Genomic DNA, 18,171 nt, shown 5'->3' with positions numbered 1-18,171 from the left:
AAAATCTTGGTCTTTGTTGGGTCCATCCAGTGGCATAACAATACTTTGAGGTCTGTGTTGGGTAGGCTCAGGGAGGCGGGTCTCACTTCGAGGAGGAACAAACGTGGGTTCTAGGTGGAGGAGATTGGATACCTTGGCCATACTATACCCGGACAAGGGGTTCGTCCCATGGTGGACTTATTGAAAGCCATTCGGTCTGCACCAGTTCCCCATGATAAGAATCAGCTACAATTATTCACGGGTTTAATCGAATATTATGCTAAATTTGTGAAAAGCATTGCTAACCAGACTGAAGATCTGAGAGTGTTGCTAAGGAAGGGGTGTACTTGTGTGAGGCGAGGGCCAACAAAGAGCATTTGATGTGGTAAAGGAAGACGACAATTGTGATGCAGGGATCCTTGCACCATTTGACACCAAAGTCAAACATTTTTGACTGTGGAAGCAATTGTGTGTGGTCTGGGGATGGTTCTTTCTCTGGTACATGCTGGAAAGGAGAAGCCGTTCTGCCTCACATTCTGACATGGTGAGAGCACCTATTCTATCATTGAGCGTGAGGCTTTGGCTGCTGCTTGGTCTGTAGAGGATTTTAGGACGTTTTTGGGGTCTTACTTTTTGCATTCGCACACACCATAAACAGTTGGTAAAAATGTAGAGTCCTGGTGGAGCTGTCAAGGGATCTACTAGTCTCGCTGCAAGAGTACAAGTACAAAATTGAACACATACTAGGGTAGAAGAAAGAACTAGCCGATTCCTTCTCACGCTTATCTTTCAGAGAGGGATGGACATGGTTCTTTAGCTTCGGAAAGAGAAGGTGCCATGGCATTGTTTGTGACGTGGAAGAAGCATTGGAGGTTCAGTCAGGCAAACAACTTTAATCGATCTTAAAATAAGATCATACAAGTACAGTACATCCCAAAATGCACTCTAGCAAAATATCAGGGCGTTTAGTTATATTTTGCAAAACATATCTAATCAAAATCTACATAAAATAGGTTCTGCACAAATGATAATTATAAAGGGGATAAAAAACAGCAGTTAAAATAAGGGCTAAAATGTCCATGAATGACCTCCAGAAGAATCCCAATTCAATATACATGGCTCCATATAAAATAGCCTGAAAAAGTTAAAAATATATAATCAATTAAATTAATAAATATTCTTATTAAAAATCAGGATATCTCCCAGTCGTTATTGACCAACAGAGATAAGATGCAAGGTGGTAGTCAGACAGCTTTTGTAAAAAAATAAAAATACAAAGCAGGGAGACATTGTGTAAATTTGTGTTTCTGCATAAGAGGAAAAATTTACTTTTGCGGTGGGTCACATAAAATTTACAGAAAAAAAATAACATGTAAATTGGTCCGTGGGGAGGTTCCATCACACGGACAAACTGGCAATTCATTTGGGGAGTATGTTCCCATAGGATAGCCTATCATACCAGAATGCGGTTTAACCGGAATCTAATCAATATAATACAATGTCGCATTAGTGACAAACGCGAAGTAAGAATCTGAATCAAAGGTCATGGAGGGCAACCCCGAATATGATATTGCCATACCTATTTTGTACTTGCTTTCGTGCCTATCGTTCCACCTTTTTGTTAAGAAGAGATTTTAAATTCCAACTCTAGAGATCCTTTTACAATTAATCGGATCTCTATACAGGGATTGCAGTCCCAAAGCAGTTAATGTATCTTTAACATATTGGATCCAGAGAACCTTCTGTACGTGAACATCGGTTAGACAATCAAAAAAATTTCTGTGCTAGGGCCACAGTTTCCTTTCTCCATAATGAATGCTATAATAAAATCGAGGCAAGGCAGGCTAAATCTGATATATAGGGTGCGTTAATCTCTCTATGCAATTTAAAATTAGAACTGCTTTTAGGGAGAGCTAGAAGTTTGTTTTTTTATAAAAGGTGTCTATGTTTTGTAAAGCATCAACATTTGCCATTCCCCAAATACCCGACCCATATGTGGCTACTGAAATCGCTTTTGCTGAGTAGATCTTTTCAATTTCCTCCAATGGCTTAGAACCTAATTTTTTCATAAAGGAAAATATAGCCAGAACACTTCTTTCTAACAGATTACATCTGTTAACTGCCATATTGGTCCATGAGGCCTAACTATGGACTAAAACACCCACATATAAAAAGGTTGGGGTAATTTCAACCCTACGGCCAGCAATATGAATGGAAGGAGATCATCTGGTCCATTTCCCTTTAATCAGAATATAGGTTTTTGATTCATGGACGAGAAGGGTCAATGCAGCCATAAAGAGGACCTACTCATCAATAAGTTTCAGCAGTGCTATCCCAGTTCTTGCTATCAATACTGCATCATCTGCTTATAACAGTATGGATATACGCACTATATTTACCATAGGGACATCTGTTGTAGAATTTGCCAATGCAGATTCAACACAATTTGTATAAGTTTCATTCATGGCAGAAGAATGGCGTAAGTGTATGGATTGTAATCCTGTCCTCCAGAATGTGGTGCAAATGGTGGTGTATGAGTGGACATAAAGAGAGTACAGTGCCTCGATCTGTTAGACCTTTCGTGAAAATTCTGGATGAATTTACTCTTCGTGACAAGGATGTGCTGATAAGAAATGACATTTTGTGCCACCAGAAGGATTGAGGGAAAGGATCTTTAAGATGGTTCACGAGCATCCCTTCCAAAAAACGATGACCAAAACTTTTGTGAGGGAGAATTTTTGGTGGCCATGTAGGGATGGACAAACCACTTTGTGGGTGGAGAACTGTTAAGTGTGCAGAGAGAGTGAGAAGAGGCTTAAGACAGATGCACAATCTTCCCACAGGCATAATGAGGACCCAGGTGTCCTTGGGGAACTGCGCGCTTAGATTTTATTGGACCAATGCAATTGCCAGAAGGGATGAGAAATACGATGGTGGGCGCACTTTTGGCGTGGCTGGCCAACACGATAGCAAGAGGCAAACCGATCTTAGGCTTGAGGGCGGCCACAGAGAAATTGATACATACGCAGATAGGGATTCATGGGAGCGGTTCCTAGAGTACTACGCAGATCTATACCGCACGCAGCTGGCTGTGGATGCAGGGGACATACAGGATTATCTGGAACCGTTTGCCATGCCAAGCTTGAGCAAGGAGCTTTCACTTGCGGTGAGATCGCGGTGGGTGAGAATAGATGCGCGATTAAGCACAAGACACCTGGGGTGGATGGCCTACCTGTTGAATTGTATTCCAGGTACACGGACCTTCTGGCTCCGCGACTGCAAGTAGTCTATAAGGAGGCATATACAGCAGGGAGGCTGCCGTGGACCACTAGGGAGGCTATTATCATCCCTCTCCTGAAGCCGGGTAGGGAAGCATCAGATGTGAAGGCCTACCGCCCACTCTCAATGTTGGCGACGGATTACAAAATCCCGAGTAGGATCTTGACGACACGCCTACACCCGCACATGATGCAGTTAGTGCACCAGGACCAATCAGGTTTTATCCCTAAATGCAGCACAGCTATCAATATTAGGCGCTTATTGCGAATCCTGGAAGACTGCCGGGAGCAGACACTGAAAGCCTTGATCTTATCGGTGGATATAGAGAAGGCATTTGATAGCCTGGAATGGCCATATCTTTTTCAGGTAATGAGCAAAGTGGGGTTGGACGAAGCATTTGTGAGTGGGCCTGCATATTATATGTCTCGGCACGGATGCGGACGGGGGGGGAAACTGTGTCGGGCCCTGTTCAGTGGGACGCAGCAGGGCTGCCCGCTATCCCAGCTCCTATTTGCAGTGGGAATTAAACCACAGGCGATGTAGGCCAGACCGGGAAGCACTATGCTGGGATAGTGGTCCGCGGGAAAGTACACTATATATCGCTTTACGCGGATGACCTGCTGATGTTTCTGGCCGACCCTGATGAGGTCGATACGGGGGCAACGGAGCTGTTGTGGATGTTTGGAGAAGTGTCAGGGTTAGGTGTGAACTGGGAGAAGACTTGCCTTTTCCCGGCATGCAGGCAATTGCAGCTCCCGCAGGCCTGGAGAGACTAAGGTGGGAGCTTTGTTGCTTAAAATACTTGGGAACTAACATCTACCATGAACAGGCGGGCCTCTTGGAGGGCAATGTGAACAGGGCAGTACGAGGGATCAAAGGGAGTATGGCGTTTTGAGGCACTCTGCCGCTCGTGGTAGTGGGTAGAGTGGCGCTGCTGAAGATGGTAGCACTGCCGAGACTTCTATATTTTTTTAGGATACTGCTGGTCAGGATTCTGGGCTCAGTATTCAAGACACTGCGGTCCGTGATAGGAGGCTTTCTGTGGGGAAATGGTAAACGGCGGGTGGCTCTGACCACAATGATGAGGCCTAGGGGCACAGAGGGATGGGCAGTCCCAGACTTTGAAGGGTATTATTTGGGGGGCCCAGTTGCAGTGGCTTACGCAGGCAGTAGCTAGGGAATTTAGGGGGCCAGATGGACCAGAGGACAGGTGGCTGCCGAGGCATATTCGCTCATTTGTGGTACTGGGACAACGGCTGTGACTCGACTCTTTGACGAGTGAGGAAAAAAAGCTCAGGGCAAGCTGGGGCTGATACAAGCGTAGGAGTGGTGTTCCACGCCTGTATGCGCCAGAGATTCCCCAGGGCATATGCATGGCCTATGATACGGACTACGGATGCAGTTGTCGTCTCAACTGTGGATGCTGACTACACATGCAATGAATTTCAAATTGTGCTTCCCATTGGAAATGTGCCATGTAAAAGTGTGGTGCATGTGTTAAAAAAAAATCAAACTTTTTTTTTTTAAAAAGGCTACGGTGGATGATATGGTATGGGCTCATCGCACCACAGTTCATTGTGCACCCAATGTTTCGCCCTCTGTATGTATGTATGTATGTATTGGCATTTATATAGCGCACTACTTACCCGTAGGGTCCCAAGGCGCTTCGACCGCTGCGAAACCCTTCCTGGCTTCCCTGAGAGATGGTCCCTTAATGGGTATCTCCAGGGTGAGACCAGGCATCCCCGGCGGTCTGGTGGGGCCGTTAGTGAAGATGAGGCAAGCTAATGCCCAGAGTTGCCGAGTGTGATCGCTGATCAGAGTGGGCACCGAGGCGAGAGAATTATCTAGTCCGCTGACCCTGGTCCAGAAACTTTTTTTTTTTTAAAAAGGCTACGGTGGATGATATGGTATGGGCTCATCGCACCACAGTTCATTGTGCACCCAATGTTTCGCCCTCTGAAAACATGCAGGGAAGAAAGCCGGGAACTAAAATGTCTCAGGCTTGGCTCACTGGTACTGATCGGAATGAGTGTGAGTGGTGTAAGTATAGAGAGGGTGTGTGTTGGTGACTGGGTCAAGATAAGACATGGAAGGGTAGGCATGGGATTGACCCCTTGGAGCTGTGCTCATGACGAACTGGGCTCGTCATAACGGCCATGGCACTCCCAGGCACAATTGATTCCCCGCCTGTGCGGGAGAATCAATTAGTGGGCGGACTCGTGACGACCCCAGCTCCACTGTGCCACCCCCGCACCGTGGGGGAATTACCACAGCGGAGAAGGGTTATGCAAATTACGGGGCCAGTTCACAGTTCAGTATCAACCAGGTGTGTGACAGGTATGTGGTTTAGGACAATGGTAACAAGTGGAATAAACGAAAAGTGGCATTGTACCAGAAGGGGTAGTTTTGGGAAAGGAGAGAGTGTACTGTTACCACTGAGCCCCTACATGCTAGCTTAAATGGTTTCCTCAGGAGGAGAGTAGAGGATGCTGCACTCCTAGACTTCATAGATGTCCCCGTTATTTGGAGGATTATGTTACGCTCTACTAATCTTTATTTGTTCCCCATGTCTTCTGCTTAACTGGCTGTTTTATGCAGGTCAATAATATTGTCTAACTTTGTTGCAATTTTCTTACAGGTGGCATCCTGCTTTTAAAATGTTTTTGTTTCTTTATTCATTTCCGTTTCTACTCTTGTGAGGGAGGGAAGGGGATGTGTTGTAATGTAGAACCTCAGTATCAAATAGTAGAGTTTCCGGGGAGGAACGTTGTAATTGTGTGATTCTCCCTGAAGCAGTTGCTCTGTGGCTGGCGAAGGGAGAAACACGCAATATGCTGGTGAACAAATAAATAAAGTCTACAACGTGATGCCATGTCGTGGTGGCGTCATACCTCAACGAGCCAACAATCGCAGTGTAAATGATCTTTCAATTCGGTTTGATTTCAGGTCAACACAGATCCATAATACGTTGCCTAGGGGCACATGCTCATTCAGAACGTGGCATATTTTTGCATTCATAGAACGGGGACTCTATGCACTAGCTCTGAATGTAGTCCAATCAATTTTAGTCAGCATGGAACTATCATGCCAGGACAAGTAGGAAACTATAGGCGAACAGGTAGTACTCTTAGGGATTCATTACTATGTCTGGCAGAAAGTTTCTGCCCAACTCCATGTCGCATTTGGTGCCGACCAACTTGCGATCAGTGATTACGCAAGACCGATTCCGATGCTTCCGAACACTTTTCGAAAGGAGTCCCATTGACTTCTACGGGAACCTGTGTTCCAACAGACAACACAGGCTCCGATGGGGAAAAGGGGTGTCTGTGGAAAACCTTGTATCATGTGGGGGGCAACTCAATGTGCCTGCCACACAGTACATGGTTTTGAAGGGGGGTCCTTTGTGTACCCCCTCAATTCCAAACCGGACTCAGGATAAAGGGGGCCTGCAAGGGGACCCCAAAGTCAATTTAACAGTCTTTTTGTGTCGGACAAACAGAGTCTGAAAGGCTGTAAGAAACAGACATTGTAATCAATCTGTCAGAAACAAGGACAGTAGAGCTGTATGAATCTCCTCCGACTGACCCCGATTCTCAGATTGCGGGTCGGAACAGATTCGGAAAGACCGAACGGTTCCCAGTCCGACCGCGAGCATCATAATAGGTCGTCGCAGTTGGTTCCGACCAAGCAGGTCAGATGGGTTTAGACATTGTCTAGGAGAATTCAACTGTCGGTCGGAGACTTTCAGTCCACCATCGTAATGAGACCGTTAGCCTGTATAGAATAATAGCTCTACACGAGCAAGGGAATCAATGGGTTTAATCCAGGCATTTACAACCACGAGTCATGTCAAGGCTGCATTAGCCTGCCCCACGCACCTTGACTTGTATAGTTATGGGCACATCACTGTGTTTATCACACTGGGCAGGTTGCTGCTGTGGCATAAACACTGTAACAGCGTGGGAGCTCAGTTCTTCTTTGTTAGCACAAGTACGGCTAGGAGGTCGGCTAGCCGGCAGTCTGTTGCAGCAACTTCCTTTCCAACATTAAAAAGTCCTAGTTTGATCACTGGAAAAAACAAGCATTGAAAATGCAACAGGTCTCGCCTTTGGTTAAGTCAAAGCCATTTGCTTTGCTAATGGAATTGTATAGCAAAGCAAATGGCTTTAACTTAATAAAAGGCGAGACCTATTGCATTTTTTATGCTTTTTTTGGTTAGGCACAGAGAGAATAAGTAATTCGCCCAGAATCACAGGATGTTGAGTGTCCTTGCAGAGACTCGTACCTGGTTCATCAGCTCAGAGGTCGATTGCTCTAGCCGTATGGCTACGTCCACTCCCCAGAAGTGAGGGATTTAGATCATGGTGAGGAGAGAGCTAGGCGGACCGTCTGTTAAAGTCCACTTTTCACAAAACGTTCTTGTGTAGAATGTGCTCAAACACATTTAGATCCATATGGGTGCCTCCTAGGGATTTTAAACATACATGAGGAGTTTCATGGGCCCTGCTATGCCGCTGGCGTATTTATAATTGCTTGTTTCTAAGTCACATTGAACCGCGATGGCAAGGTTGCAGTTCTGTGAGTTTGCCATGAAGGGCTTTGATAACCTGATTGCGTTGAATGCGATCAGACGTATTGGGGTCCGTTGGTGCATCTCCCCGGGATATTAAGTAAGAAGTGAATCTGCCAAGAGTGGTTTTAAGGAGCTAAGAGCACAGTAAGGTGGAAGATATGCGGACGGTTAAGTGATGCCAGCTTGTCCCAAGAACGGAATGATGGAGCGTGCGATTGGACGTATTGAGGTCCGTTAGTTACACTTAGTCACCGGCCTCGGTAATGCAGCCGCCCCCTACATTGTGGTCTCTCCCATCTGCATGTAAATGTAAATTGATACTTGTATAGTGCACTACTCACCCGCAAGGGTCTCAAGGCACTTGTACGAATACCGCTGTGAAACCCATCCTGGCTTTCCCTGTGAGGCGTCCACTCCTGGGCACCCCCAAGGTGGAGGCCAGGCATCCTTAGCGCTGTGGGGGCCGTTGGGGAGATTAAGCAAGCTATTGCCCAGAGTTGCACTCCATGATTGGAATAGGCACCGAGGCGAGAATTATCAGGTCTGTGGAATTTTGAGCCCAAGACCCGCCGAGACGGGGAATTGAACCCTAGTCCCGGGCTAGGCCTCTGCATCAGGGTCTGCCGCTCTAATCATTGAGCCACACTTCTCAGCATGTGAAGCAGCCGGGAGCTGTCACGGATCACACCCCTACAACAAAACCACTGCATGTCTTTCTTGGGCTGGCTGGCTTGTGTGTGTGTGTGTGTTACTAAGGAGGCGAGATTGCAGCGCCCCACGAGGGCCAGTCCGACCATGTGTTCACCCCACACGTGTCCAAAGCTTTCAGGCGGCTTCCTCCGGAGCAGAGACCGCGAGTCATGGCGCCCACAAGCGATGTGAGGGGCGCCGCTGAATACGTAGCGGGCCAGGTCCCTGCGAGGGGGGCTGAAAACTGCCACGAGGAGTGGTATGGGGTAGAGGTGAACTAATTAATCTTGTGGAATGGGCCCCCTTATATGAAATTTCAGGTGATGGGGATATATTCTTTAGGCTACAAATGAGATATCTTTTTCACACCATTTTTTTATGCTTCCTAATTTTTGTTTTTATGTTTGTCCCGTGGATGTCGCAGACTTGTTTTATCTCCTTCAGACGCCTTTTATCCAATAGATAATAAGGAGACATCTGCTAAAAACAAAGGCGACTCGACCGTTTTTAGCATGCTAACATCTGTTAGGATGCAGTTATGATGGTAATTTTATTGTGGGTGCCCGAGATGAATATGCAAAGTTCTTATGGGTGTCCTCCTGTGGTTACTTACGAGAGTGGAAATTCAGTTATAAAGGGCTTTTATTAAGAAGGGGGATTCTCAATAAGAGCCTCCTAAAACTGTTGCTTCCTCTGCTCTCACCTGTAACACACTCTCCCATGCCATTCTAATCCCGCATTCCATAATCTATTCCAGACTCTTCCATTTCTCACCACGTACAGCACCCTGGCAAGCTACATATTTTCGGGGTACAGTTGCGGCTGCAAATAGTGGGTTTGTAGAACTAAATTTATACATTGTGATTTACACACCTGGTTGTGCATAGTATAAAGTGGTTGGAATAATGGGCTGGTGTGTAGTGGAGTGATATGGCGAAGTCCCAGATGCACTGCCTGTGATTGAACAGGGTCTGCATATTGTATACTGGATGCTAAAGCAGAGTTTGTCATTGAAAATGTTGGGTCTGCACAGTGTACCAAGGGTGACAGTTTGTAGACTGTACTGTGAAAGACACATCTGTAATGTGTTGTCTTTTCCAGGCCTTTGTATGTAGTGTATTGGGAGTGACAAAGCAGTGTGTGTGCGCATTAGATGACTGGAGTTTGCACAGTTGACTGTGCACATGGTATTGTATATTGTGGCTGTGTGCGCGGTGGCTGTACTGTGTGTTAGCTGGCCCTGTGATGACAATTTTCTGTAAAGTAGCAACATGGGTGATAGATAACTTTTCATAGTGTATTGTGAATGACAATTGAACTTATTGGTAATGACCACTTTTACGGATGACCAGAGTTGAGTGTTCAGTGTACAGTAGCTGGATCTGACAGGTAAGTGCACTACAGGTGGCAGAGGTGTCTGTGCTTTGGAATGTGGGTGACAGCGGCACTCATCCTCCTAGACCTCTCCGCGGCCTTCGACACTGTCTGCCACCGCACCCTAGTGCAGCGCCTCAGCAACGTTGGAATCCAGGAGAGGGCACTGGAGTGGATCACCTCCTTCCTCGACGGAAGAACACAGAGAGTCCGACTACCACTGTACAAGTCAGAGGCCATTGAAGTCATCTGCGGCGTCCCTCAAGGATCCTCGCTGAGCCCCACCCTCTTCAACGTCTACATGAGCCCCCTCGCGGCCATCGCACGCCAGCACAACCTCAGCATCATCTCCTACGCTGACGACACCCAGCTGATCCTCTCCCTGACCAACGACCCCGCCGCCGCCAGAGCCAACCTTCACGAAGGGATGAAACACGTAGCCGAGTGGATGACGACCAGCCGCCTGAAACTGAACTCAGACAAGACGGAAGTCCTCATCCTGGGCTCCTCGCCCTCCGCCTGGGACGACTCCTGGTGGCCCCCCGCCCTGGGCACCGCACCCAAACCGACAGACCACGCACGGAACCTGGGCGTCATCCTGGACTCCTTCCTCTCCATGACCAGACAAGTCAACGCCGTCTCCTCGTCGTGCTTCAACATCCTGCGCATGCTACGGAAGATCTTCCGGTGGATCCCCACCGAGACCAGGAAGACGGTCACCCAGGCCCTCGTCACCAGCCGACTGGACTACGGCAACGCCCTCTACGCCGGAACCACCGCCAAGCTCCAGAAGAGACTCCAGCGGATCCAGAACACCTCAGCCAGACTCATCCTCGACATCCCACGACACAGCCACATCTCCGGACATCTGAGAGACCTGCATTGGCTCCCCGTCAACAAAAGAATCACCTTCCGTCTCCTCACCCACGCACACAAAGCCCTACACGATCAAGGCCCGAGCTACCTCAACAACCGCATCAACTTCTACGCTCCCAAACGCCATCTCCGATCAGCCAGTCACGCCCTCGCCGCCGTACCCCGCATCCGAAGAACGACAACAGGAGGAAGGTTCTTCTCCTACCTGGCCGCCAAGACCTGGAACTCCCTCCCTCCCGACCTGCGCCTGACCCAAGACCACCTCTCCTTCAGGAAGAAGCTCAAGACCTGGCTGTTCGAGCAGTAGCAGCACCCCCCCCCCCCCCAAGCGCCTTGAGACCCTCTGGGTAAGTAGTGCGCTCTATAAATGTCTTTGATTGATTGACATTCCTAGCGGAGCACAGTGAACTGATAAGTGTGATGAACATGCATAATGTACTGCGAGTGAAAGATGTAGGTTTGTCTGTGTAGTGAGTTATCAGTCGTAGAAACAGCCTGCTGCATTACAGGTGGCGGTTGATTGCGCATTGTACTTTGACAGTTGACTGAAGAGAGTGTATTGGGGGTGACATCTGAGTGACGTCCCCAGAACATTACCTCGCATCGGTTTGGTTTTAAAACCTTCCATGCAAGTTTGCAGGGATGAGTAGGGTAACCTCTTTAAGTCCGGGGGTGTTTGTCCTCTGCATACAGCGCAGCAGGGTACTCAGACCCTCACAGAGGTTACCCTACTCATCCCTGCAAACATAACAGTTCTATTGTAGAACTGCGCTGTGAAGCCACACCTAAACACATTCACTCTTCAATCTTGCCTAAAAAACCTAGTAAGTCACAGTCGGTCAGGCGCTCTTTCGTCTAAGGGCATACATGGGAGGCCCCGTGCCAGACATCACACAGGCCTGGAAACAAGACATAAATCCCGAAGAGCAGCGGACAACGAGAGGCCCTGACTGCCCGTCTATGGCAGACTCTGCTCCGCTTACACAAATTTCTGCTGCCCTATCTTGAAAGCCCCCCACTCCCAACATCCATAAATCCTCATTGAAACGCTCCCTACCATCCTTAGCATCAACCAAGCTGGGCAAATATACGGCTTAGCCCAACCGTGAACTGCCTGCCACCCATGGTCACTTGGTTATAGCAGTAATGTCTACACTTGTGCATGCTATAGTATCATTTGCAGTGTCAGGGTATTTGCTATTCTGCAGCACTGCTTTGAAAAGCAATAAAAAACGTTTTACAAACAAAAAAAATAGCCGTATATGGCAGGGCTGAACGGTGCTAAGCTGCAGAGAATTCTGCCTCCTTTCACAGCTCCTACGGTTAATGTCTGACAGTTACTGCTTTGCTCTTGTACACAATCGTAAAATATGGACTGCATAAGCGGTTGAAAAAAAGAAGAAGCTCCAGAGAGCATGACTGGAGAGGGGATTCACCTGTCGCTTTAGAGGCTTTAATTTTTCCAATTAAAACCTTCCACCCTGTAAGGGTAGAATGTCATATTAGCCATATAGCCTGCCACAGTAGAATACACCTGCAATTAATGTTTCATACCCTTGTTAGAGGCCCTCAGGATAATAATAATGGAAAGAGTCTTTATGGGCCTATTCTGACCACTGCAGCTGGCTATAAAGCCGTAGTCAAAGTTTCAGGGCCTGAGAAGGCAGGACATACCTATTTATTGGTATGTCGGAATGGACGCTCCTGTTTTATGCATGTAGAACAGGACCACACATTTTTGGCGGTACAGCTTCTCGGGGGTATTTCCCACTTGCTCTTTGTTATGATGGACCATATTAACAACATTCCAATACAGTGCGCAACTGCTTAGGGTATAGTGTCTAACTAATTATCTGAATAAACTACCTCTAAAGTTCTAAGACATTCTGGACTAATGATATTTATTTGGTTGCACGAATACTGCCATACGATATGCTATTTACTTCACACAGGCCTGGAAACAAGACACGAATCCCGAAGAGCAGCGGACAACAAGAGGCCCCGACAGCCCATCTATGGCAGACTCGGCTTCGCTTACACATACGGGGACGAGGAAGAGACGCAGCCTGTCCTCAGAGGGGCAAACCTGCCCCGGGTTCACAAAGGGTGCTCTCTGGGAGGCTGTCACAGGGTGGGACGGCCATTTTAGAACACAAAGAGCTCCAGAGATGAACCCCCTGAGCGGGGCTTATGGTTACACTTAGTCACCAGCCTCGGTAATGCAGCCAACCCCCTCCATTGTCTTCTCTCCCATCTGCATGTGAAGCGTGCGGGAGCTGTCACGGATTGCACCCCTACAACGAAACCACAGCATGTCTTTCTTGGGCCGGCTCGCGTGTGCGTTACTATGGAGGAGAGATTGCAGCTCACCCACAAAGGGCCGCATAGGTGACCAAGGGCCAGTCCGACCATGGTGAAACAGGAGGGGCTCTCGTCCTGCCCACAACTCTGTCTTCTGCGGCCACGTATGGGGAGCTTACCGCCATTTAGCGTGCTGGGAGAGCCGAACCGGCGCGAGTGTTGTTGGTCACACGCAAATCCCTGCCCCCGATGCATTTCTCAAGCCTCGCTTTACGAACAGCGGCCAGGTTTTCAGTGCAGAAAGAGGTTTGTGCAACACTTCTGTTTGAAAGAAAGTGAAACAAGCACGGTCAGCTTTCACTTCCATGCCTCGTGATAGCTTTCTTGTCTTTATGGGCCACATGGCCCATAAAGATAAGAAAGCTTTCACCACAAACTTAATCAGGCGAGTCCGTCCAAGTGGGAGGGCTCTGAAAGAGAAAAGTGTACCTCACTGCAAGCTCTTTTCCAATGGCTGGCCATCGTTTAGCATAAACGGTGACACCAGCCAATGGGAAAGAGGGGCGGGGCTTAAAGCCCACTAGTGAAAGCTCCTCAAGATAAGATCTAGCCAACAAGTCTGCACATGCGCAGCCTACGCAGGCAAAACCTAGAAAAAGAACACAGGAATGGCTTTTGTTTAACTTGGCTGCCACCTTGTGGGCAAACTTGATATAGGTTTCAGGACTCTTTATTCCAAACTGCACAGCCTAATTTGAACCAGAGTGATTTAATTTTGCACATTGCTTATGAGTTTTATGATAACATATTAGCTCACGCGAGTAGAACTGTTCACTTTTAAAGTTTTGTGGGTGGTGCAAGTGACCTTCAGGATACTCAACGTGCGCTTGAGGGTTAATGAAGCAGGGTTTGCCATCATTCAGGATTCCCAAACAGGTGAAAAGTACAACCAAGCGACTCAGACATGGCGGAAGTAATGCAGGGTCTTGTCTCTATTGAAGAATGGATGAACTTACTTGCCCAACTCCAACACAAGCAGACTACAACCAACAGATAGGTGCTGCTACAGACCCCATACCCTGTAATGCAGAGAACCACGGAGAACGTAGCAGGAGTTAGAGTGTGCCACCCAAAGCAGCATTTCACCCACTTTTCAAGTGGGCAACTGGACCCCTCCCCAATTGGCATGAGGGCCAGGGTTACAAATGTGGGTGTTTCTCCAGTGCAGACCCTTAAAACTCACCTACCCAGCAAGTACAAACAGATGCAATTAAAGGGGGTGAGTTGGATGTAGTGGGAGCCACTACACAGGAAGAGAAGGATGAGGCAGAATCAATTTGATCACCAGCTTGGTCAAAGTACTGCTAAGCCTATTGAGGTTGGGACGTGGGACTACAGTGCTCCCAAAGCTGGGAACCACACCCCAACCGTGACAAAGGACTTGATAAGGAAAGCCTCTGGCAAGCAACCTGGGAATCAGCCTAGAACCACAAAGGTGCCAGGCTTATGTTCCCAGCCTAAGATAGTCATGGAAGCACAATCAACTAGTGTTCCTACTGGAGTGGCAGCCACCGCCATCTCAGCGCCCATGGCAGACAACGTTTGTTTGAACTTACTGTTTTGGGGTCAGAGGACCTAAAAGATCTTAAAGGACAAACAGAAAAAATCTAAAGTTGTGGAAACATTAATTGAATAAGGGTTTCACGATTTACAAGTCAATACTACTGCAGAAGACAGAGTTAAGTTCTCAGATGGTTTTAATCTGAGAACAATGGGCATTTCACATTTTCAGTTAAAGTCTATAAAAAATAAAAAAAAAATACAATTCTCTCAAAAATCAGTCATCGAGGAACCTAAGCAGATATGGTATCTTCCCTCTCAGCAATCTTTATTTATTCTTTTTTGGAGCATAGATCAAACAAAACAACGATGTACTTGCTGGCAGTCTCTCAGCAATAGTGGACACACAGTAGTGCACAGTTTTCAGTGTTAAGATCAATCAATTGCCAACAGTACAACTCATTTATTTTCCCCTCAAAATTCATGTGCATCATTCGCAGCAACATGATATAGTTCTATTCCTCAACTTCAAAAAAGGTGGTATTACTCTTTTGCTGCCAACAAAATAATTGTGTTACTCAACACGTTTGCCTCATACTTCCCAGAATGCCTTCAACTCTGGTCTTGCTACCTTTGTGCTTCCTATTGCTTCTTACACCTTCTCTAACTTGCACTTAAGCATCATCGTCTTTATGCCTCACCCCATTCAACCTTTGAAATTACACTCCTGCCACATCCTCCTTCCATGGCGCACACAATATTGTATTTTATTTTCCTAGTTTTATCTCCCTCTATACGTAATGTTATTTTATATAGTTCATGGGGCCGAAGATAGTGAGGGCCTGAGGAATGTGGGTACAGGAGACCAAAGAGTACTTGAGTCCTTTTTTTCTCTCCACATGAAAATGGGCACAGTAATTTTTCAACCCTGAAGCAAGCCAAGAAACATTCAAAGTTTTGAAAGTAAAATCAGAACTCCGAGAAATCACAATGAGCATCTTTGTTCGTAATCATCTTTACTGAGAAAGGACAACCATTAACACACATAATTTACATTAAGTTTGCTAGACTAATACAAGTTATGTTTTTTGTATTTGTAGTTTTGTTTAATTTCAGAATTTTTTTTTCCTGAGAGTGGATGTAGGAGATCTGTAATTAACTACTTTATTTCAGTATATCTTTTGGGTTTATTACAATAGTGATACAATGGTTGTATCCACGTAGGTCTCTGTAGATGGTACATTCAAGTGGATTGAGGGAGCACTGATGGATGGCGGTTTGGTGGTGACGGAATTGCCACTGGTCTAGGTAGTGATTAGGAATAAAAATGAAAGGCGTCTTTTCAATAGATAAGTGTGTGGACAATACGTGTTTGTGCATGACGACCTAAGAAACTCTTAAGTTATAGGGAACACAACACATAAGAAAAGATCATAAGCAAGTCCAAAGCCACTCAGAAATGCCACAAGGCCAGCAACACAGCACACATGTTAAACTGCAATAGACATTCAACCAACCTAAAAAAAAAAAACCAAATGATAACAAAAGCGTTTTACCTTCTTTATTTCCAATTCAAGAATCATACAACCATGTTCAACACATACATCGCCACTTGATGAGCATTTATAATTTTGTAGCAAATGTTCAAACTGCCTAATAAACAATGGCAACACCACAGTCCCAAGATGAACCAGACCACCAACAGACAGTCACACCAAAAACGTACTGCTGTATTACAGGTCCATACTACTAACACAAGTGTGTTATACAAATACTCATAACACTTGGAAAATTCGCTGTACATAACAAATGTAACACAATTCACTTGAAGCATGAGTGGTAAACGACGTGATCAATATGACAACATACAGCAATGTCTAACAATACACAAGCAAAACAAAAGTGCAACGCATATTTTAAGTTGGAATAAATGAAGTCTTAACTCAAAATGGTTCAGTAAGTTTCGATGGAAAGCGATTTAGTAAAGGGTCGTTTATAATGCGCATAAACACGATGTGTGTGCTCAATTGGTTTGGACGTCGGATACGAAGGAAGTGTACAAGTGGTGCCAATCCAAATCATATTAAACTGTCGTTTAGTTACGCAAGTTAAAACCGAAGGACAGACAAGCACAAATGTAATAATGCTCGGAATAGAATCACTGTATAGACGCCATTGGAAGTGGTGGGTGAAATAGGCGGGCAACTTTTACATCTACCAAAGAGAGGGAAGCCATGATCTGGGCGGGATCCAGACACAAAGTGGGAAAGAGACTCGCTGGTAAAAGTATAAACACAGAAATAAATAGTAGGCTAAACACTAGGACACAGAGACCCTTGCCGTCCTCAAAACAAATCATAACAGAATGAAAACAAATAAACATAGGAGTGAACTAACCAGTTACAAATTTCACATTCGTTCATTTTGGCACTATCTTTGCAAAACTGCCCAGTACCTGGAGGCTTCCGGCTCGTATCCCGAGAGAAACAGAGACCAGCGACCTCTGAGTCGCTGACAGTTCACATCTCTAGTGTAACCCAGATTTCTAGCAATGCACAGGTTATGCTGTGTGGACACAGGTGACGCTAGCAACACTCACCTACGACTCCGCCGAGCCATCCTCCAGTGCAGTTGCACGACAGCCTGCTGTGTGGCGTGGGGGTCCCCCGTCCTAGAGGGGTCACCCCCGACTCTGCTCAGGAGTCGCCCGCGCTCCGCTCTTTTTTCATTTCTATCTCGCGCCAACTTGTCCCGGCTGCCCCGGGAGGGTGCGCGCGCAGTAAGAAGGAGGGGCCAAGTGGTAACTAACTGGGAGACAGGCAGCCTGTGTGCAAGGGAGTGTTAGAAGACAGCCTCCAAACCGGATATTTGACTTAACTATATCTGATTTGGGATTCCTAGGCATCAGGGACTCAAACACTCACCGTGAGTGTTTGCTAACTCCTCACTACCGATTCCCTGATCAAAGGATAGGTTCACTTAGGCCCTTGTCGCTGCGCCAGCCTTTGAATTTGGTCCTACTTGTGGCCACACCAGGAGTACAGGGGATATGTATGATATGCAGAGAGAAAGACACGCCGGGTTCACGCTGCTGCAGCATTGATTGGCTCAGGCCTGTAGCTGGTGGCGGCGCCAGGGCATGCAACCGATCTTCCGATGGACAAGAAAAGCGTTGCCCCTTCATACAAAGACAAGCCCCCTCCCGCCCCCCAAAAAGCACCACAGCTGCTCGCGCCTGACAATGACGCTGGCGGTTGGCGACCTGACCTTTCCATCTCCCTCTTTCATGGTTTTCTATGATTCGTTGTCCTAAAGGTAACGAAGGCGTCCATCTTTGATCCAGGCAATTGTACACTGGAATGTCCTTCAAATGAGTCTTAGAATCAGTGGAACATGAGGCGGCCATATTGGGTCAGTCTTACTTGATTGAGTCAGCCTAAGACTTAGTCGAACGGGAGGCTGCCATATTGGGTCAGTCTTACGTGCGATTGAAAACCCACTTTAAAGGCAGAGGGCGTGGGGCACAGTAATACCAG

At 46.8% G+C, this 18,171-nt stretch overlaps 1 protein-coding gene across 2 annotated transcripts in view; it reads right to left on the bottom strand.

Annotated features, from left to right (window-relative positions):
* MYBL2 (MYB proto-oncogene like 2) overlaps positions 1–17,894 on the bottom strand; it is a 244,799-nt gene extending 226,905 nt beyond the window's left edge. Inside the window, exon 1 of one of the 2 annotated variants that reach the window (XM_086932256.1) lies at positions 17,235–17,894. In XM_086932256.1, the coding sequence (XP_086788382.1) occupies positions 17,235–17,254 (20 nt within the window). In that variant the 5' untranslated portion in view covers positions 17,255–17,894. The remainder of the gene's footprint in view (positions 1–17,234) is intronic. The other variant, XM_086932255.1, reaches the window with a different exon arrangement.
* Positions 17,895–18,171: the final 277 nt, after the last annotated feature.

Source organism: Lissotriton vulgaris, chromosome 7 (genome assembly GCF_964263255.1).
Source record: "Lissotriton vulgaris chromosome 7, aLisVul1.2, whole genome shotgun sequence".
Classification (NCBI taxonomy): Eukaryota; Metazoa; Chordata; class Amphibia; order Caudata; family Salamandridae; genus Lissotriton; species Lissotriton vulgaris.
Note: the sequence above shows the minus strand (reverse complement) of the source record. Positions and strands in the feature narration are given on the sequence as shown.